Source organism: Lampris incognitus, chromosome 2, assembly GCF_029633865.1.
Source record: "Lampris incognitus isolate fLamInc1 chromosome 2, fLamInc1.hap2, whole genome shotgun sequence".
Lineage (NCBI taxonomy): Eukaryota > Metazoa > Chordata > Actinopteri > Lampriformes > Lampridae > Lampris > Lampris incognitus.
The window spans coordinates 99,881,227-99,904,232 of record NC_079212.1 but is presented as its reverse complement, the minus strand read 5'-3'; the positions used below and the strand labels follow the sequence as shown (position 1 = coordinate 99,904,232).

Below are 23,006 nucleotides of genomic sequence, written 5' to 3'. Positions count from 1 at the left end.
AATTGGCCAAGTACAATTGGGGAGAAAAATGGGGGAAAATTTTAGAAAAAAGTAAAAAGAAAGGACCTAAACTGCAATAGTGCCGTTAGCCCCAATAGCCTATAAACAGGGAGGGAGGTCGGTGGTTAGACCGCCACTGCAGATTATTCTTCAGATAAATTGGTGCAGCTAAGTGGCCAGGAAATGGGGAAAAATGCGCGCTCTCTCTCTCTCTCTCTCTCTCTTCTCTCTCGTCTCCTCTCTCCTCTCTCTCTCTCTCTCTCTCTCTCCTCTCTCTCTCTCTCTCTCTCTCTCTCTCTCTCTCTCTCTCTCTCTCTCTCTCTCTCTCTCTCTCTCTCTCTCTCTCTCTCTCTCCCTCTTTCTGGCTGTCTGTGTTCGTTAGTGTAAAGGAGCTGTCCCCTCTCTAACAAACAGTCCCTGGTCTCTCTCAGTGTGGTGACAGAAGGAGAGCAGCGTGACATTCTCGTGTCCCTCATTATACTAGTCTACAGTAGTTAACACGGTCAGGTGCTGTCTCTAAAACCGCTACCTGAAGCGCAGGCAGTAGTGTGCAGAAATGAAACAGGAACATGGGCACGAAACATGACCATTTCAAAACACTAACTCAAAGCTATAGTGAAGGGCTAGTGGCGTGCAGGCTATCAGAGTTTCCCCTACATGGGGCGCACACACGAACAAAAAGAGGTAAAGCCATTTGCATTACACAAACACGCATGGACGCACGGACGCACACTGGGTTTCAAATTGGAGTGGCGTTATGTAGAGTAGTGCGCCCTCGTGTGGGTTTTGAGCGGAGTGCAATACCCTTCCTTCCCCCAGCTAAGTCCACTGATCCATGGGCTACCTGCAATGTCAACAGCTGACTTCATCACTTCAACACACTCTCTGTCTCAAACCACACAGTCCACCACGTATTCTCTTTGGCCTATCAGTCACGGCATCGGTACTCACCAATTCATAGCTACGAACGGGCTCGTTTTCTTTCTTTCTTTCTTTTTTGCATTCTCCTTCATACACACCACACCGTTTTCACAAAACCACACAGAATACCACTGCCAGATTCATGCCAATCTGATGTAAGAATATTGACTATGAGGTGATATGATATGATATATATGATATGATATATGAAATGATTTGATTCATCTGTCACTCTCATTTGTGCACACCTGAATGCACCGTTTGCTCTTTGTCTTGCCTCCATGATCAATTCTCTCTCTCTCTCTCTCTCTCTTCCTCTCATCTCTCTCTCTCTCTCTCTCTCTCTCTCTCTCTCTCTCTCTCTCTCTCTCTCTCTCTCTCTCTCTCTCTCTCTCTCTCTCTCTCTCTCTCTCTCTCTCTCTCTCTCTCTCTATCTCTATTCTTAGTTACTGAGAGAGGTGCTGATAATTGCTGTCAAAGAGGTGTTGAACAAATCCCAGCTCGCAATTTTTCCTCATGGCAGCTTCTGTTTCTTTAGGTGTCAAAACACTGACATACATTTAGTGGATTAGAAGCATCTGCCACCCACCAAGTCCATCCCACCAAACAATAACCTCCAGCAGCCCACGAGTACAGTACAGTACAGTACAGTACAGTACAGTACAGTACAGTACAGAGTAGCCACCTCCATGGAGCACTGAGGAGAGATGAAGTGAACGGGTGAAGAGAGACAGCGAAGGAAGTTAGGGAATGATTTAATTAAATGCATGAAAGAATTGGATGAACCGATTAAGGAATAGATAACCAGAGGAAGGAAGCGAGGGACTGGATGGATAAGTGAAACGAGGAAGGCAGAAAGAAAGACATTAGCAAGTTGGATGGATGGATGGATGGATGGATGGATAAATTCATTCACTCAGTAGCAGGTGAATGTATTAAGTAAAAGGTGGCTGTAATAATGTATTATAATGTAAAAATAAATTAGGTTCAGCCTCCTTAAATCTGCTTTGATTGGCCATGTGCGAATAATTTGACTGGGGGTGGTGGGTGGCTTATATTATGACATGTATTAGGAATAACACATTATATAAGCCTTAGAAAAGAAAATGACTTAAGTCTAACTTAAGGGAGTAGACAACATCCCCCCATATATGAACGCTGGGTCTGTCTGCAGGTAATAACCTGGGGTATAATGTGGTAAGGCCCCAGTACTCCGACAAGAGACTTAAGAAATGTCTCCTAATGACCAATCCCATAAGTATTAGAAGGAAGTTTGTTCTCAGAAACACGTTCATGCAAGTGGAGGACGGCGATATGGGGCAGAATTGAGATTTGTATATTCTTCTTCTGCAAGAGCAGAACCGCTTACATCCACAAGCCGATCCAAGCCGGCCCCTCCGCTTGTCTGTAATGGAGTGCAACGACGCACAACAGACACTTGCTTTCTCTTTAGAGAAGTTACCAAAAACATTTTGAAACCTGAGGCAGGGTGGTCGCCCTCCTGCAATATTGTGCTTCATAAACTACATCAAATGTTTTCATGGAAACCAACACCCAGGTTACAGGGAATAACCGAATAAAGACAGCTTTGTGATTCAAGTGACAAGGTCATTTGTAATGCAATTTATTTTCCAATATTTCCAGCATTAGAAAAGATAAAGAAAAGGGGACAAAGAAAGAAAAACTGGGATTTCTCACACTTTCCATATCCATTAAACCAGCACGACCCTAAATAAAGAAAATGACGTTTTCCAGTAAAGGCACTGATACTTGGAAGATTACAAATGCTTGATTTCCATATGGCAACGCTACTTCCTGAATGTTCAATATTGTCCCCTTACCTGTATTCCTCTATCTGGTAAACAGCCAATTTCCATTTTGCAGTAGCCTGCATATCAACAGTATAAACCCATCTTGTCTCGCTTGCCTTTCTGCAGATCACAACATGCTACAAGGTTGTCCAACCTTCACTAGTGTGGCAACACATGTTTAGAAGAATAAAGACACCGCCTTGCTCTTTAGTTGATCACGTTGTCCAGCATTAAACAAACCACAACAGAATACACTGGTATCATGGCCATGGCTGACATAGTACGGGCTTCGTTGTCTAACATGCTATTATTTAACATATTCTCAGTTTCCCAGAGTCAGGAGATGAAGAAAAAGAAAGTTGGACAGTAATGGAATATATTACATGGCCAGGGAGAACATCCATAGGCACTTTCTGAGATAGAGGCTTCATGGCTTCATCAGGCTACATGACTGAAAGCCCCCTGAATGTTATGCCTTGTCTCCTTATTTGACTGTGCACATGTCCTGACCGCCTAGGCCAGCCAGGGTGAGGATGATTACACTCCCAACTCCTGATAAACTAGTGCTGCTGCTGCTGGGGTGTGTGTGCGTGTGTGTGCGTGCGCGCGCTCTTGTACATCCGTCTCGGTTAAGCGGGTAAATTTGATTAAAGTGCATGGTTCCCTGCCCCGGAAGTTCGGTTCTACCCGTTCTAGCTCTACGGCAGTGAGCGAGTGCGCATGTGACTGACTTGACTCTCGTGGCTTCGCCGCAGACCGCGCTGCTACATAAACCAAGAGAGAGGATGGAGAGAGCGTAGGACAGAGGACAAGGCACCAGGAGAGGGGAGCAGGATCCGCCCTCTCTTTCGCTCCACATCTGATGACAATCTTTTCCAAATCCTTTTTTTTCCCAAGCTTTTTGTTTTGTTTTGTTTTGTAGGTTTGCTTTTTTTAATTGGCGGGCGGGTTTGCTCGACAAGCGGTAACTGCCAATAGCCAGAGAGCTCTCAGCGGTTACATCTGATCCTTTCTCTCAGTTTTTTGTTTTTTTTTTGGAATATACCTGCGACCCCCCGCAGCGTATTGAATGTGTCCGCCGGTTGCAGCGTTTGCGGTACTGGCCGCCTATCTTTGCGGCCCGCCTCCCCCGGTGACCGCGGCCCGCCCTCGGCAGCTCAACTACCGACCCATCGTTGGTAAGTTATGAGGCTGAGAATCGATCCCAGTCGGGTGCCCTTTCGATTAGGAGACTTACGCAATTCGTTCACGGGCTCGAATGTTCCAGAAAGGAGCGTGAGGCGTGTGTCTCCTGTAAGTGTGTGCGCGTGTGGGGGGGGGGGGAGGGAGGGAGGGAGAGAGAGAGAGAGAGAGAGAGAGAGAGAGAGAGAGAGAGAGATACTCCAGGTTTCACGGACTAACGATATCATGACACAGGCAATTTTATGTGCATTCAAGTTTATTTCGTATTCACTCCGTCGAGTTTTCTGAGAGACGAGTTGTAGGAGAGACATTCTGGCGAGCCGGTGTTTAATAACCTGCAGAAATGCCCACAATACAGGTCCGGAAGGAGCATAATGTCCAACTCGTCTGTCAGCCCAGTGGTTATTAAGACAATGAAAACATATTCTGGATGCTGATGATGACCAACAATATTACAACGAATCTTTTGCAAATTAAAAAGATTGATGATCATTTTGGGTGATAACGATGGGGCAGTTCTTAAGGCGTTTTGGTGATGATGCCCATGGTGATGAAATGAAACAATGACTAGATGATTACGATGATAAATGAGATTAATGAATACATTTTGATGGTGATCATGATGGCTGAGCTGTAACTGCAATTGTTAGTGAACATTATGGGTATTATGATGTCATGGACATGAGAGCAGAGTGCAAATCATACACTGACAATTGGGAGGGGGGGGGGGTTTCCCCAGGGTGCAACGGAAATCCAGTACAGTGCAGGTGCGTGTTTCAAAGAACTGAAATCTTACAATCCTTACAATATCTTGCTTGTTTAACGTAATGTCTGCAGTCTGTAGATGATGATAAATCCATTACACCGGCTCACGGGGCACACACCACACAGCAACGTTTGTGGTCAGAGGTCACCAACAAAGTATTCTACTGCAAAACTGCCAGCAAGTCACACACACACACACACACACACACACACACACACACACACACACACACACACACACACACACACACACACACACACACACAAAACAGTAGACCATCACTTCCACTCAAACACAACAGACTCACACAATGCTGTACCAGAACTTTCTTTACTATCAGTAGCCAACACTTGATTGGCTACTGATAGTAGCTTGATAGCCTATTAGTTGAGAACAGTGGGGTATGATTGTTGCGCATCCCATCAGTTTCTGAAAGTACTATTTGCCTAAACATCTGGTATAGCATACATCTTTAAGTGCAGTCCCCTTTGTAACTCACCTCATATTGAATCTGTGAATGAAATCTAATCTGAGTTCAATAAATTAGTGACACATTTGAACTAGCACAATTAAATCAGCCTTCACCACACATGGATTTTAATATTGTTTAATTACCCAACCAGGTAAAACTCCTGCATTCCTGAGTGAAAAAAAAGGGGGGGGTGCCTATTATTAAATCTAATATCAAAAAGGCAAAAGACCAACTAAACCACCAAAGCCACACATTAAAATGAAATAATAAACTCTATATTGATGTCAAAACGTATCTCCACAACAACTAATCCTCAATTATCTCACTGCTCATGACTGAGCATCAATGTTAGCTAACATTAGATAAAATATGACATTTTATATTGATAATGAAATGCCAAATCATAGGCACTGCTAGCTAGCTATTTAGCCAACACTGGAAATGAGAGCTAATGTTAGGTAAGGCAAACGTTAGGTTTAGCTAGCTAATGTTATTTAGCTAAACTATAACTTAAAGCAAAAGCTAGAAACTAGCTAACATTAGTGTTTGTCCCTAGACGATCTAATTCAGAAACTCTGAAGGTAAGAAGGTAAAGTGTATTAAAATGGCAAGATGGCTAGCTACTTACATTAACCTACAGTGTCCCCATTGGCTTGCGTGGTGCACACAAGCCACTGCAATGATGGGAATGATGAGGCAGGCAAACGACGTTCAATTTATGTAAAAGTTAAGAAATGGTATGGTCCACTTTGAGTTTCTGAACTCGTATTACAAGATTTTTCCAGCCATGAATATGGGAAATATATTGTAATAGTTACGATTACCGGTAAGAAGGATATGTAAATGTTTTGACCCCCCGACCTGTTGTTTTTACCTCTTTTGGGGGGTCTAAGTCTTAATTAGGAGGGTCAGACCCCCCCCCCACCACATAATTCGAACTGGGTATGAGATTGTAATTGTTTAGATTATACCACTACAGGGAGTCCCCGGGTTACGAACGCCCGATTTACAAACGCTCGATATACATGTACTTACGAACCGACCTCCATAAAGCCTATTATTTGAGAAAAAACAAGTTACACACAATGGCTCGTTCTAACGAATGGACAGACTACTTTGCGCAATGCTCAAAACACTGTAGTTACATTTATTATTATATTTATGATTGTGATGGCCGCACTTGCAGCCACACATTTGCAGTTCATTTTGTCCCAATTTATTTTAGGCACATCACACTTCATACCACAAACAAATAAATGACATGATACGTAGGTTTTCTTTCATACATCATACTACTAATACTACTTTCGACTGCTCACGTTAGGGGTCGCCACAGCGGATCATCCGTTTCCCTTTCTTTCTGTCCTCTGTGTCTTCCTCTTTCACACCAGCCATCTGCATGTCTTCCCTCACCACATCCATAAACCTCCTCTTTGGCCTTCCTCTTTTCCTCTTCCCTGGCAGCTCCATATTCAGCATCATTCTCCCAATATACCCAGCATCTCTCCTCCACACGTCAAAGCCACCTCAATCTTGCCTCTCTTGCTTTGTCTCCAAACCATCCAACTTGAGCGGTCCCTCTAATATGCTCGTTCCTAATCCTGTTCTTCTTCATCACTCCCAATGAAAATCTTAGCATCTTCAACTCTGCCACTTCCAGCTCTGCCTCCTGTCTTTTTGTCAGTGCCACTGTCTCCAAACCTTACAACATAGCTGGTCTCACAACCATCTTGTAAAGCTTCCCTTTAACTCTTGCTGGTACTCTTCTGTCGCAAATCACTCTTGACACTCTTCTCCACCCACTCCACCCTGCCTGCACTCTCTTCTTCACCTCTCTCCTGCACTCCCTGTTATTTTGGACAGTATAAGTATGATGTCTTTCATACATCATACTTATACTTTATTTAACTGTTTTGACAGTACATGGGTTCAATTTCATATTGCACACATTTAGTTAACGTTTGTACCGTCAACACTCTAGTCTGTCTATAGTTTTAAGTTGTTCTAATTTTCGGTTCTTGAGTTACCAGTGCTGGGGTGCTGCTGCTGGTTGCCACTGCTGGAATTCATCTTGCCAAAAGATACGCTCCACAGAGCAGAGCTGTTAAATACAGGGTGGGCAGTTGGGCTCTACCAACTACCCACCACGTCATGGGGGGGGGCTATTCTTAATTTAGATATTTTATTTGTTTCTTTAGAATATATTAGATTTTGGTTCTTTTGCTTTGGTTACTATTTGAATGGGTTAACTTTTTGAAGAATTGTCCTATTTTTTTGTTATTTGTAGTTTAGTTGGTAGAGTGTTGTTTGCGTGTTACCCGTTTTGTTTCAAAATGGTCTGACCAGCCAATATCTATTGCCCCTTTTCCACTACATGGTACCGGCTCAACTCGATTCAACTTTTTTAATTTTCCATTACTGGAAAATACCAACGTTTTGGTAACTTTTACCACTTTTCTGGTACCACCTTTGTCGAGGCTCAAAAAAAAAATGCAGCGGGTACCAAAATCAATGCAGACCTCTATGATGACCAGCTACATTTAGGGGGTCCTGTTACGGTAATGACAAATGACACAGAAGCGAGTCGAGTCAAGTTGAGTTGAGCCAGTACTATGTAGTGGAAAAGGGGCATATGTTCCACATTGTGTTCAGTTTGTTAGGTCAGCTTGGTATGTTGAGTTAGTTATGTTCAGTTTCTTAATTTGGCATGATATGAGTTAAATTCTGTTTGGTTGACCTCTTTTACAGGCCCAGAGATTTTTATCATCAGTGGGGGAATTGCTTTTGGGTAAATAAAAACCCCTTTTTTGAAAAAACTATCTGTGATTCTTCTTGCCTACCAGCCCGTTCCCTTACATATGGTGGCAGTGGTGGGATTCCAAGGCTCACTCAGACTTACATCGCACCTGGGGCCGCTCTCTTCGCTGCTCATGCTGTAACTGAGTGGCTCCTTCCTCAACTGTCTTTTTTAACCTCTGAACCTCTGATGCCCTCTACAAGAAGGGACAGAGTCGTCTCTACTTTTTGAGGAGCCTTAGGTCCTTCAACATCTGCCAGACAATGCTTAAGATGTGGTATGAGTCTGTGGTGGCCAGTGCTCTCCTGTTTGCTGTTATGTGTTTGGGCAGCAGGTTGAGGGTAGCAGAAGCAAACGGGCTCAATAAACTGATCCGCAAGGCCGGATCAGTTTATTGAGCCATCATGGACAATGTCTCCAACCCACCCATTACATGCTGGATGGGCACAGGAGTACTTTTAGTAATTGAATCATTTTGCCGAAAAGCACCACAGGTCATTCCTGCCTGTGGCTATCAACTTTACAACTCCTCTCTCAGACTCAGACTGTCAGACACTCGCAGTTAATGGTCATTGGACTGGCCCTGTCGGGTTTTGTTTGTGCTGCTTGTTTTGTGCTGCAGTAGTGCAATATAGCTAGTATGCACCATGCTCGTTGATATATTTTGTTCTTATTTCTATTTATTTTATCTTTTATTTCTATTTGTTTCTGTTTTTCTTGTTTCTATTTGTTTCTCTTTTCTTATCTTGTATCTTGTTAGTTTTTACTTATTAGAGCATGAGTGTCTGTAATAGAACCCAATTTTCCCTCGAGGATGAATAAAGTATTCTGATTTTGATTCTGATTCTGAACATATTCAATCAACAGAACAAACATCTTCATTGCTACAGGACTATTGAGGTCAGAGGAATCAACATACATAAGGAAATGTGTATTTGATTTGGCAAGGTTCTCAATCTTGATCCAAGCTTCTTCTTGTTCTTTTGACTTGGCCTTCTCCTTATTTTTCTCAGCCCTGAACTGCTGTGTGCAGTCATCAAAGAGCTTCTGATTCATCTCCATGAAGAGATTGAGAGCATTATAGACGAGGCCGTGAATGGTCTTATTCCAGTGGGTCTTGGAGTTACGGTACAGAGCAGGGAACATGATTGGCAGAATCTTGGCTGCATTGTCACTGATGAGACTCATGATATACTCATTAGTACAGAGCTCTCTCTGCCACCTGGAAGTGTGGGCTGGACACACACTTGGCCAGTGATCTGAAGAGTGGCTCCTGAACCTTTACAAACTCAGAGGGCTCGATGACATCTAGTATCTCCTCCAGCTCTTTGAGAAACATCACCTCCTTGGGACTATGTGTCTTGGGCCAGTACTTGAGTAGGGCCATCCCTACCAGTTCAGTCAGAGTGCTGTCCTTCTCCAAAAACTGCACCACACAGTAGGCCAGCTTTGGATGGTCGACACTAAGTAACTTGACTTTGTGGTAAAGCAAATCCATTGATTATACTTCCAAGTATTTTCAGTAGTTCAGCTATACTATTATGGTGCTCCGTCTCATAGATAAACCTAATAGAAAATATTACTTATTTATGTTCTGATGTATGCCCTTAGTCCCAGAAATTTTCCATAGATCCTGTGGGGGGTGGTTTTGACAATGTCTCTCTCTCTCTCTGTCTGGGATCCTCACTATCAAATAGTTCTAGAAGCTGCATTGCAAATTTCTGATCAATGTATTTCTTTGGTATGTTGGGTTGAAAATCAGGGGATTCTAAAAATCTAAGAAAAATTCATAGATAACCTGGAGATGTGTCCATGCAGCCTCAAGTGTGGGCTCATCTTCCTCCGGGTCAAACTCCACCCCAGTTGGGTTGGACAATGCAGGCAATGTTCTGAACATATTCACTGCAAACACGTGAACGACTTCTGGATAGATGGGCTGTTTTTCATGTGCCATCCCTGTCACAGATACACAGAGATAAGGTTGAAAATGTGTGGATTTACCCTTTAAGAAATGCCAACTGAATGGTTTGAGTCAGCCTTAGTTACTTATAAAGAAAACTCTCCTTTCTCTGGAGTTTGTGTGGGCTGATGTGTTCGGTGTTTCATCACATTAATGCAGGAACATACTGAAATTTTATCGGATGTTGTTTGGTTATAATGACGAATAAAATGCTGGGATTCCTACAGTATATTTCATTTATAACGTTTTTAGACTCTATATAGCTCAAAAAAATAGAGCAAGGCACTAACACTGCCAAAGTAAGGGTTCCCAATCACTCAGTAGCCCAGTGTGTAGAATAGGGTGCTAACACAAGGGTTTGTGCCTCCATTCCTTGTGTACTTCAATGGGTAAATGGTGGTACTAATACTACAAGGATTAGGGTTTCCTTTCCCTGTCTAACTCAGCTGAGACAGTATTACACTTAGGACTTCAATTCCCTGAGTGGCTTAAAAGGTGTGATATGCTGTGCACTTGGTGTGAATGATGTCAGTGTGAGAAGCTGAATTCCCACTGTGGCTGAAAATGCAAATTGTCTTGTGTTCCTAAAATACACTTTCGAGAAAATCATCAACCCAAAAGGATATCTATTTCTATAACTATATTATGTCACAGTGCTGATTGACCGTTCTTGAGAACAAGAAAACTAGAGTTTCCAGACCTCAGGATCGCTTTAGTTTTTCTCAGTTTGGATTTTGTGCAATTTAATGTGGTGTTTTTCAGATCATCACTGAGCTTTGCACACTACACAGACTGACACATGATACAGGGTAAAAATTGCATATGTGGGGCTATGGCTGATAACCTGCCACCAGCCTTGCACCTTACCAATCATAGCTGGAGTGCCATCAGTAACCAACAGGCAAACTTATTGTAAATCCAGTGCATGCTCCTTAAAAAACAAGACAATCCTAAAAAAAATCCCTTTCACCTGTAGTGCGTCGCTCCAACAGAATAAGCCCCAGAAGTTCTTCCCGAAAGCACACTCAAACAACAAACCTGGCATAGATGCGTAGCTGGGACATGTCAGTACAATCAGTTGATTTGTCCACAGAAACACAACCTCTGCTTTTCAAAGGTTTTCTAAAAGCTTTCTTGAGACAACCTTTGCAAGTAGTTCCACTCTGTGAAGAGTTGATGTGTCTGAGAGCAATGCTTTTTTTAATGCATGAAGTGATGCTTTCCTTAACTTTTTTGATAATATTAATGGATTACATTTATATAGCGCTTTATCTAGACACCCAAAGCACTTCACATTAAAGGGGAGAAACTCATCTCAACCACCACCAATGTGTAGCATCCACCTGGGTGATGCACGGCAGCCATTTTGCGCCAGAACGCTCACCACACATCAGCTTGAGGTGGAGAGGGAGGAATCACCGAGCCAATTAAACAGCGGGGGATGATTAGGAGGCCAGATGGAGAGAGCCAGGTTGGGAATTTTGCCAGGACACCAGGGGACACCCTACTCTTTGCGATAAGTGCCATGGGATCTTTAATGACCACAGTGAGGCAGAACCTCGATTTAACGTCTCATCCGAAGGACGGCATCTCCTATAGCGCAATGTCCCTGTCACTGCACTGGGGTATTGCGATTTTTTGTTGTTGTTTTGTTTAATTACCAGAGGGAAGATTGCACCCCTACTGGCCCACTAACACCACTTCCAGCAGCAACTTAGTTTTCCCAGGAGGTCTCCAATCCAAGTACTAGCCAAGCCCACACCTGCTTAGCTTCATCATTTGGCAGAGCCAGGGTACATGTTGATATGGCTGCCGGCAACAACCACTTCATCAATGACAGCAACCATGCAATGTTTAACTTTTTCCACTTCGGTAAAATGCCTTTTCTGTCTGGCTTGTGTCCAGGCTACACAGAGGGATGCTATTATGGTGTTGTCTTGTTCCATGTAAAAGCGACCAAGAACCACTTGACTCCACTGAGAAGATGCTCACAGTCCCTGTACTTTCCTTCTCCATTCCTCCAAGCCCTCAGGAAAACTGGCAGAAAATGAGCCATGATTTGACTTGTACTGCCTCTTCACATTCTATTCTTTCATCACATTAATGCATTTGTTGCACAATAAACACTGGTTTATTACTTGTTGTGGCTGGCAAAGTAAATAACTACTTGTCAGTCCATTCACACTAGAACTGGCAAATTTCGCAGTCAACTTTACCTCTCTTTAGCTTCGAGAGAGACATTTTGAAGATTGTTGTTAGCATAGCCACTGTGAATTTTTCTGTGACCTACCAGCCCAGAGTGCAACATGAGGCTTGACTGAGTGAATGGCAGGTGCAGAGTGGGTGTAATCCTGCTGCAGCCAATCACAGCACATAGGAGCTTTAAAAAGATGTAACCAACACTATATTGGTTCAGATCATACAGCCTATGGTTCAGATGTCTCAAAATAGCTCAGAGATATGTACCTTAGTTTTATTTATCATATCACACGTCAGCCTGATTTGCAGGCAGCCTCTTGCGGGACATAGAAAAATTCAAAAGGGCCGTATCAGGCCCATGGGCCACTAGTTGAACAGGCCTGACCTATTCACAGCTGTACTCATAATGGTCTTGTCATTCAGTCATGCAACACGTTCATCATCTTTAACAACATCTTTAACATCATCCCACACTTAATATCCATCAATCTAGCTTTTTTCCTTGGCAAATGTTAGTGAGCCCATTACACCTCTTTCTCTCTAGGCTCCTCTCCTATATAGTATTGGTCTGTCTGTCTACTTAAATATCTATCTGGCTAGGGGCATCCAGGTGGCATAGCGGTCTATTCCGTTGCCTACCAACATGGGGATCACCGGTTCAAATCCCCGTGTTACCTCCGGCTTGGTCAGGCATCCATATAGACACAATTGGCCGTGTCTGCTGGTGGGAAGCCGGATGTAGGTATATGTGTCCTGGTCGCTGCACTGTTGCTTCCTCTGGTTGGTTAGGGCGCCTGTTCAGGGGTGAGGGGGAACTGGGGGGAATAGCGTGATCCTCCCATGTGCTACATCCTCCTGGCGAAACTCCTCACTGTCAGGTGAAAAGAAGCGGCTGGCAACTCCACGTGTTTCGGAGGAAGCATGTGGTAGTTTGCAGCCCTCCCCAGATCGGCAGAGGGGGTGCAGCAGTGACCGGTATGGCTCGGAAGAGTAGGGTAATTGGACGATTGGGGAGAAAAAGAGGTAAAAATAATTTAAAAAAGTCTATCTGGCTAACCTGGTTTAGATGAAAGCATCCATCATGCGGCATGAATCTTCTTTCCCTTGACCAGGTGTGTTGGCTCAGGAGAATCTTCCGAGGGACCGGTTTGCCCGTGGGTCCTCCTACATTGCTGCCTCCTATGTTAAATATCTGGAGGGAGCCGGGGCCAGGGTGACACCCATACGGTAAAACATTACAACCTCATTAAACAAATTAGCCATGAAACAAAACCTGCTCCAATGTTGCCTATTCATAAAAGGAGCTAACACAGAGCTAAATTTGAAAGTGTCTTTGGATACAACTGTTTGCATACCTGCTGCTCCTAAATTTAGTTCATTTGCCACAAAATGGTTAGAACAGAGATACGAATAAAAGTAATGAATTAGAAAAGTAAATGTGTATGCTTCCCAAAAAGACAACACAAACTGTCAAGTCAGGCACCAACATACTGTACTCAGCGACCAGATTTTTGAGCAATGTGATTTCAAAATATGCAAACTCATCAACTGAAATACTGCCTTTAAAGTCTAAAATCTCAGTGTTGGTACAGTCTAGGTTGATTATTGCAATATTATTTCCCAGGTAAAAGCATACTTATCCAATCATCTTAACACATTTTCTCTCCCGCCCCCCCCAGAATCAATCGCACAGAGGAAGAATATGCCAAGATATTTAACTCTATAAATGGGTAAGTTGAGTGCCGCCGTGTTGTTAACTCTTTCCTTATCCTGTCCTGTCCTGCTCTTTGATAAGTAGTTGGTTTTTGGCTGTTACGGTGATGACAGACAGCACAGATGGGTGCTTATTAGGGGTTTCACAGAATAGTCATCAATCAAAACCACTAGTCGACACTGCATAGTTGTAGACTAATCCTTCAATGTAGTTTTAGCACTGTGCAGTAATAAAGCAGTGGCCATGCATCAACAGCAGACATGCATGTGTGGTTCCAGCATATGCATATCTGGAGCAATCATCTGTGTTACGCCATGTTAAATAAAATAATTTGAGGTATTTAGAGAAGGAAAGACTCCCACTATCCCTGTGTTCTGGTTTAACGAGTGACCGTGTTAACTGGTGACTTTAGTGACGGCAGCTGTTGAAAGCACTAACAGAACACTTAAAATCCTCCTAAAAGCCTATAATTTTACTTTAATGAATTTTAAATACACACATCTGTTTTTAATATCGACACTAATGATTTACACAATTTAATTGTGCTCAGCAAGACTCAATTACCCCTCATAACGTTTCTTATAAAGTGGGGAACCGCAGCTGGCAGTGCAGCTGTATTTTATACAGTTATCCTCGATCAGAAAGTGACCCATATTCAGACATTTAACCTGTAGCTAGCTGCTCTGCTAATCTACGCTTTCCCCCACATTAAAAGTTCACTTCAAGAAATGTGAACGCTTCTTGTTGGCGACGCCATTCAATTTACATAATGTAGGACAAAAAGGACCAGATGAATACTGTACTGAACGTTTAAGATAATTTAAGGCTTTCTTTTATGGTTTTCAACAGCTGCTGTCACTGCGGTAACCATGGATGCACCTAGCTGTAAGTCACCAGATCACCAATCAGATTTCGGCTCATTTGTAAACAGTGTCACAAAGCCAATCGAGGGCTCTGCTATTTGAGCTACACCCAAGTTGGTCCTGCCTGCATTAGTTACTGGTTGTATTTGAGACCTTTGGGACAAGAATTGATTGTTGTGGGTGTCCGGGTAGCATAGCAGTCTATTTTGTTGCCTACCAACACAGGAATCGCCTGTTTGAATCCCCCGTGTTACCTCCGGCTTGGTCAGACGTCCCTACAGACACAATTGGCCGTGTCTGTGGGTGGGAAGCTAGATGTGGGTATGTGTCCTGGTCGCTGCACTAGCGCCTCCTCTGGTCGGTCGGGGCACCTGTTTGGAGGGGAGGGGAGGGGGAACTGGGGGGAAGCATGATTCTGCTGCGTGCTACGTCTCCCGGGCGAAACGCCTCACTGTCAGGTGAAAAGAAGCGGCTGGCGACTCCACATGTATCAGTGGAAGCATGTGGTAGTCTGCAGCCCTCCCCGGATCGACAGAGGGGGTGGCGCAGTGACCAGGACAGCTCGGAGAATAGGGTAACTGACCAAGTAAAATTAGGGAGAAAAAGGCAAGGGGGGGGGATTGACTGTTGTTGTTGGGTGAAAAAAACATGATATGTCTCCTGCGATTAATCAACTACTCGACTACTTTTTGGTAGTAGATGACTACTACAATGCAGCAGCAGTTGTAAATGTTCTGGTGTTGATATGTCTCTCCTTGTACTTAATCTTTCTAAAGATACAATGGTAATAATGATAAAAACAATCTTTTTTCTGTTTTTGCCCTTCATTTTACCTAGAATATATACATACATATCCGCATCCCATTCTATACTCTTCATTCTCCATCCACAATGGACAAATGGGATACTTATACCAGTGGGTAGATTGTATTTGTCTCTGAACAATACAGATAGGCCAAAAATGTGACCGGTTTATATTTGTCTCCAAAGGTTGTTGCTACCGGGAGGAGATGTAGACCTCCAAACATCTCAGTTTAGTCAAGCAGCCAAGATCTTTTACAACTTAGCTTTAAAGGTAAGATCCTATACAAATACATATGACTGTATCTCATAGTAAGGTGGAATTACGGTTTGGAGTTAAGATAGTTCCATAAAACACACTGATAGTTTTTTTCCCCAGTTGTTTTAGATTTTGCACAACTCAGTTAAGCTATTGAAGTTACAGTTTCTGAGGATCATCCCTTTTTTATTTACTGGTAATTATAGTATTACTTGTCATTGCATTGATATTTGACCTCAACAAATCCCAGTGATCAATTCAAATGAAAGAGATGCTTGTGCTGTTGCGTTAGCAACTTCACTGCTGCTGAACATAACAGCACTCTAGTAGTGCTGATACAAAATTTATTCACGGGACAATATTTTTTCAAACGTTTTGCTTCCTGAAAGAAAAAAAAAGATTATGATAGACAATGTCAAGTTGAACACAAAAATAATTTCAGATTTGCTGTATGGCGTAGGAAATTGGAGAAACATTAAATAACTTTTGTTGAATTTAACATGTTTAATCACATAATAATGCTGACACATTGTGTTAGTTCAACTGAGCTTGAAATGTTTTGCGGCCGATTTTCATTTGTATTCGGCATCTGGTGCCTCTCATGTCTTGTCCAACAATGGTCGGCCAGCGTTGATGGACTCCAGTTGCCCTGATACCTCTTTTCCATGGTCGTACTGTCCTGGTGAAACACTTCACCATGTTTGTCACTGACTGCACCAAAACCAGCAGGGAAGAAGTCCAAGTGTCAATTTTAACTGTAATTAACGGTTATGGCAATTTGCATATGAAATCCGATTGCTGGTTGCGGTTGTGACGCAACTGTGCCGGTTTCAACTGTATTGTTTATAAGGGTGGGAATACCTGCAGTCACCTGAAATTGACAAAGTCACTTAAGTGAGTGATGAATGATTTCTCCCACTAAGCTTGTGTTCAGATGAACTGATTCAACTTTCTGGGAAATTGAATCAGTTTGAGACAGCGATGGGTGGACCAGGTTTTTTCAGCATCAGGCAATTGGAGCTTCCAGAGTAGTCAGTATTTGGATAGCAAAGAGAATTTAATTTAGACTATCAAAGTAGATAGTTGATAAACATGGTAGATATATAGTTCTTTCAGGTTTTCTACAAAATGAAAAATGTACCTTAGTTAATGCGTATGCTCCCAACACTGGGCAGAATACATTTTCATCAAAGTTGAGTGTGATTCTGGCTGAGTTTCAAACTGTCCTATCCTGATGGGGGGGGGGGGCTCAACATGGTCACTGAGCCCTAAATTGATAGGTCCAGATGCCCCCTCCCATCAGATGGATCATTGTCAACTGCACTTAAAGAATTTCAAAACTCTCTTGCATTATCTGACTGACATATGGCATGTTGTTAATCCTGACACGTGTGATTATACTTTATTCCCATGTCCACAATTCACACTCAGGATCAACTATTTGCTATTGTCACAGTCTTTGGTGGTGACAAATGTAATTGATAGTAAAATCCATAATATTATTTCGGACCATGCTCCCTTGTCAGTCCTTTTCTCCCTCACTGTAAGTAACAAAACAAAACAAAAAACAAAAAAAAAACAATGGAGATTTAATAACTGCCTATTGAAAGACACATATTTTGGTTTATGATGGGTGAGAAAATACAGGAGTATATCAGCATTAATCTTGAATCAGTTCAGTCTGTTCAGTCTGTGTGGGAGGCCTTTAAGGCAACTTGCAGAGGCTAGATTGTTTGATTTTTAAAATTAAAAAAATAATTTGAACCACCACACCAGTAGCAGTTTATACACAGCATGTTGTCACTAACCCACAGAGAGCTGAAAAGAAGTGGCATGGCTCTATGATGAAGTAGCATGTCCAGACAGCTGTCATACTTTTTGTTCACATGCTAATAGTATGCTGGAGGATTGTACACATATGTAGTTTGTGATTTCGGACGCTACCACCAAAGTTTAGGAAAATCTATTGCTATCTGCCCTCTATTGGTCAGCAGAGCCACTAGACATCATTCAACCACCATTCCCATGAATGACTTCCCATTTCCGTCAATGCACCAAATCAAAATCGTGGGCATGCAGCAACATGGAGGCACTAAATAGCAGACATATTCTGAATGAACGTGTCATTACCATCACTGAACCAAAGTCCATATGAATATTCAAAGGGCGTGTTGACAATGTTTATTTTTGTTGACTTTCCTTTATTGTCGACATTATCAATAATGTAGAATATTCATTTCAGCCCTACTCTGGACCTTATTCTGGATCGAAGGACTGCGATTTGAGATCCATCTTTTTAATCAATGAACTGTTGTGAGACAGAATAGGGCTTATGTTCCCTGCTCCTTGTTTAGATTTTACATCTCATTTCTCTAAAGCACTGCAAAGTCAGGGGAAAGTCACTGTTCATAAAACCTATTCAATAGAAACACAGGTAAACACATCATTGATTTATTGTAGATGACAGGTATTTTCATGAACGCCTTTTGTCAGACCGAACACCTCTGACTTTACTCAAACAGTATTTCAAATTGCACCACAAGATGATGGCAATAGTGTGATATATACATCATACCATTACCTTCCAAAGTTCTCTAAATATTATCAGAATATTGTGATATCAAATTCTGACTATATTGCCTACCACTCTTAGGAAAGTCTGGGTATTGAACCTTAAGATTAATCTGTTGTCTTGAGTATCTAACAAGGCCGGAAGATTCAAATGAAGGTTCAGGCCAGCAGAACTAACAAACTTGCCAGCCAAAACTGAGCAAAATACAGAAAGAAATATCTATGAGGTGAAAAGAGTGAGAAGCACCTTGCTCTCTTTTGAAAAGAATATTCAAAGCACTAATCAGCAAGGCATATAACCCCAGCTGAAATGCTGTTATTTTTAATTCCAGCTGAGCTGCTCATTTATTAGCAGTAGAAAAATGTGGTTGTAGTAGGTTTCCAGATGTAAACAATTCTAACGCCCTAATTTTTTAGGTATGTGTTACTGAAAATGAGTCTTCTTAGTCAAATTTCATTCAATAGGGTGTCCGGGTAGTGTAGCGGTCTATTCCGTTGCCTACCAACATGGGGCTCGCCGGCTCGAATCCCCGTGTTACCTCCGGCTTGGCCGGGCGTCCCTACAGACACAACTGGCCGTGTCTGCGGGTGGGAAGCTGGATGTGGGTATGTGTCCTGGTCGCTGCACTAGCGCCTCCTCTGGTCAGTCGGGGCGCCTGTTCAGGGGGAGGGGGAAGTGGGGAGAATAGCGTGATCCTCTCACGCGCTATGTCCCCCTGGCGAAACTCCTCACTGTCAGGTGAAAAGAAGCGGCTGGTGACTCTACATGTATCGGAGGAGGCATGTGGTAGTCTGCAGCCCTCCCCTGATCAGCAGAGGGGGTGGAGCAGAGACCGGGACGGCTCGGAAGAGTGGGGTAATTGGCCAGATACAATTGGGGAGAAAAAAAGGGGGGGAAATCATTTAATAAAATGGTTAAAAATATCTTTACACCTGTAATCCTGACCGCCTTCCTCTTTTTTCCTTTTATTCTCTGCAAGGCCAATGATGCAGGCGACTACTTCCCTATCTGGGGTACTTGCCAGGGCTTTCAGCAGCTAACAGTGCTCACAGCCAACAAGAACCTTCTTACCCTTACCGATACCAAGGCTGTAGCCTTACCTCTGACCCTCACACCAGGTACAAACCTTCTCCTTGTCATACTTTTCCTCTCTTACCGCCTCCTAAGATTGTTCTGCTCTTTCTTGTCTTCTCTTCTTTTACCCCGTCTTTTCCATTTCCCTTTTCTACTTCTCAGCTCACTGATACTAATACATTGGCCCTACCTCATATGCTTACCAAATTTTAACTGTTTACTGTCAATATTATTCAATTTTGAGTTATCAAAAGGTTTTTCACTGTACCTAACAAGAACAATTTAAATGTGCATAACAAATAATGAAAACCTATGAGATTAATAAAAAATAAAATATAAATAAAAAAGGTAGACAGGCATACGTGAGGTAGAGCAGGGACCATTTAGGACAGAGAAAGCTACACGACTATCTGAAGCCACATCCAGGGGGTGAATCTGAATACTAAAATCAGGCTCAACAGTAGAATGAATTGAGGTCAATGAAACTTTTCCATGAAATCAACTGTTCTTTTTTTTTTAGAGTATCGGGAGATGGTGGATAAGATACACCATTCTATGCTCTTATATTCATGAAATTGTGAACCATTTAGGAAAAACTGAGTATGCATATTTGATCATAAATATTTATGACTGCTTTCACGAGACTCAGCAAGATGGTCAGTGCAGCCACAAGCTAGTACCAGTGGTACGTCAGTGATCTTGTATCTTCGACAATCTGCTGGCTGCATACTGCCGATTCAGGACTTTAACAAAAGCAGAAGAAACGTCCCATTCTAAAATGTCCACCAGATTCCCCAATCGGGGATACTGGCTGCAGTGCACAACAATTTTCCACATCGACATCAGTAATACTCTTAATATTACGATCTTTATTATCATTTTTCAGTACATTATTTCTACAGTGTTGTGTTATTCAAAGCTGATGTAACATAATTAACGTTAAAGTTAGGTTACCTCAGCAGATGTAGCTTTAGCTCTGTGAAACCATCTCTTTCACATTCTTGCTTGTGTCAGTTGTGATCATAAATACAGGACATCTTGCCAAGGTTATGTAGAGACAGTTAAGTTTGAGTATTAGGTTGGAGATTAAATTTGGTTAACAGCATGAGTTTGATGTAGTTAAGGTCATGATAAGCATCTGGGAGCATTTCACAACACACAGCATGTTGAAATGCCTCACTGCTGAGTCCAGACCAGCGCAGTTTGAGCCAGTAATCAATACATTACATTACATTACATTACATTACATTACAGTACAGTCATTTAGCCGATGCTTTTATCCAAAGTGACTTACAATAAGTGCATTTAACGTAGGAAATCAGGAGAACTACTAGTCATCAGAGGTCATAAGTGCCTCTCAACAAGCATTTATGAGCAAAACCAAGTAAAAGTGCAAGAAAGAGATTTTTTTTTAAATGAGTGAATACAGTAAGTGCTAAGAGCAAGTAACAGGGTAGTAGTTCTTAAAGAGGTAAGTTTTCAACCTGCGCCGAAAGATGGGCAGCAACTACGCTGTCCTGACATCAGTGGGGAGTTAATTCCACCACTGTGGGGCCAGGACAGAAAAGAGCCGTGACTGGGTCGATCGGCAGCAATACCCATGAACCAGCTAACCAAACAACATTGTGTAGCTTCATGTTATTTGAAATGTGTGAAAATGAGACCATATCACAACCATCGATTGAATATCAGCTTATAATAATGTATTCATTATAAACATTAGGCTGTGTACAGTTCTAGTCCAGTTACACATAAATATTTGAAAAAATTTTTAGTATTTGGCTCCATGCACCGTAATGTATTCTACTGTTTAGCAGATGCTCAGTGCTGCCCCTGATGCTTAAAGTGCGGTACTGTATACATTTGTTGTGTATCACAGTCAATGGCTGTTTGTTGTTCGTCTCTTTCCCTCTATAGGCGTTTGAGAAGAGAATTAATGAGAATGAGCACCCTGGCAGCTGAATTCTGCAACTGCCAGGGTGCTCACCCGCACCAAGCCCTGGCAACACATCACTCCCTTGTCCACCTTCACTGGCTCCTGGTCAAATCCCGCATTTTCTATAAAATCATCCTCCTCACCTATAACTCCCTCCATGCCCTTACCCCCAGTACCTATCAGATCTCCTCAACCCCTATAGTCTGTCCTGGAATCTGCGGTCCGCAGACAAGGGCCTGCTTTCCATCCCCCACACCAGCCTGCAGACTTTTGAGGATAGAGCCTTTAGTGTGGCAGCCCCACCCTCTGGAACTCTATTCCAGCACAGATCTGCAATGCTGCTTCTTTGGACAACTTTATAAGACTACTGAAAACCTACCTTTTTACTAAGGCCTATGGTGTGTAATCTTTTGATCTTTAATTTAATCTTTCTTTTTTTTTTTGTCCTTATCTAGTGTAAAGCGTCCTTCGGTTCCTTGAAAGGCGTGATATAAAACGAAGTTGTTGATCAAATATCCTTGCACTCCGTCTAGGTGTCATGAATTGACATTATCCACAACTTGCAGTAGCAAAACACTTGTTTTAAAAGCAGCAACAAGCAGCTAAAATTATGCTAAAATTATGGAGGATTTAACCTGACTTGTTAGGAAATAAATAATAAATACATTTTAAAAATGTGCAAATAGCAAATTCCAAATTGAGGCATTGAATATCTTCACCTGTGAGATCAGTTTGTACCCCTATTAAAGTTGTTTGCACATGACGTCACGAACTACAGATGGAGGGCAGGAAGTGATTCTCTACATAGGAAGCACGATCACAAACTTTCAAAATGCCTGTTTGGCGCCATTAACTGAGAAACCACAACGAGTTTTTATTGAGTACCAAAAGTTGTTGTTCATGAGGGGGGAAAAATACAAGAAATTGACCAAAAACGCCGGAAAAAATGGCTTGCAAATCCTCGTCTGCGGTCGGGTGGAGCGGAGTCGGATTATGCACGTGTGCAGTGACCACTTCGTCAAAAAAAAATCACTCTTCATAGCATAAGGATCATGTTCAACATATCTTACTTTCTGTTTATACCTTTCTCTCATAATATTGTCTAAACTAGCTCCATCTCGTCCATTCTGCTTTTCACTTCCTGCCCTCCATCTGAATCTCGCGCGTCACCAGAATCACGTGACTGCAAACAAGCTATACTTGTGGTAGTCTCACTTTCTCCCAGGTCCTAGAATTCTTCGCTGCCTTCAGGTTCACCAACGTGTTCTGTAATCACTGATATAGCAATGAGAGCACTGGCTGCTGAGAGTTTCTTCTCTTGATCCCTCTTTCTTTCTTTCAAAAGCTGCCTCATTTTAGTTTTTCCACAAATACCATGCTTCTTGCTTTTTCTCTGGCATCCTGATGAAGGAGAAAATGCTGGGAATGTTGTCTGGGGAAAGGGGATGATCACTCTTTTCCCCTACAAATTCATAAAATATCCGATTATCACACTAAATGTGAAATGTGAACAAGCAGGTGCTTTGCACTCAGATTGATAATGAAAATCTACAAACCCAACATGAAATGTTCACCACATAAATGCGGGTATTCAGTGGCCTGCCACTTCTCCCGTCTGACCAACACAATCCACTTTGCGTCTTTCTTGGTCTGCTGGAAATACATGAAAAGTTACACCA

The 23,006-nt window shown here is 42.4% G+C and overlaps 1 protein-coding gene and 1 pseudogene across 1 annotated transcript in view; one reads left to right on the top strand and one right to left on the bottom strand.

Moving 5' to 3' along the window:
* Positions 1 to 3,801: 3,801 nt before the first annotated feature.
* zgc:171566 overlaps positions 3,802 to 23,006 on the top strand; it is a 37,881-nt gene continuing 18,676 nt past the window's right edge. The window contains exons 1-5 of the mRNA XM_056300892.1: positions 3,802 to 3,910; positions 13,221 to 13,335; positions 13,788 to 13,838; positions 15,676 to 15,760; positions 19,297 to 19,435. Coding sequence (XP_056156867.1) covers positions 3,802 to 3,910; positions 13,221 to 13,335; positions 13,788 to 13,838; positions 15,676 to 15,760; positions 19,297 to 19,435 — 499 coding nt within the window. The remainder of the gene's footprint in view (positions 3,911 to 13,220; positions 13,336 to 13,787; positions 13,839 to 15,675; positions 15,761 to 19,296; positions 19,436 to 23,006) is intronic.
* Positions 8,038 to 9,903, bottom strand: LOC130107639 (serine/threonine-protein phosphatase 2A 56 kDa regulatory subunit gamma isoform-like; annotated as a pseudogene).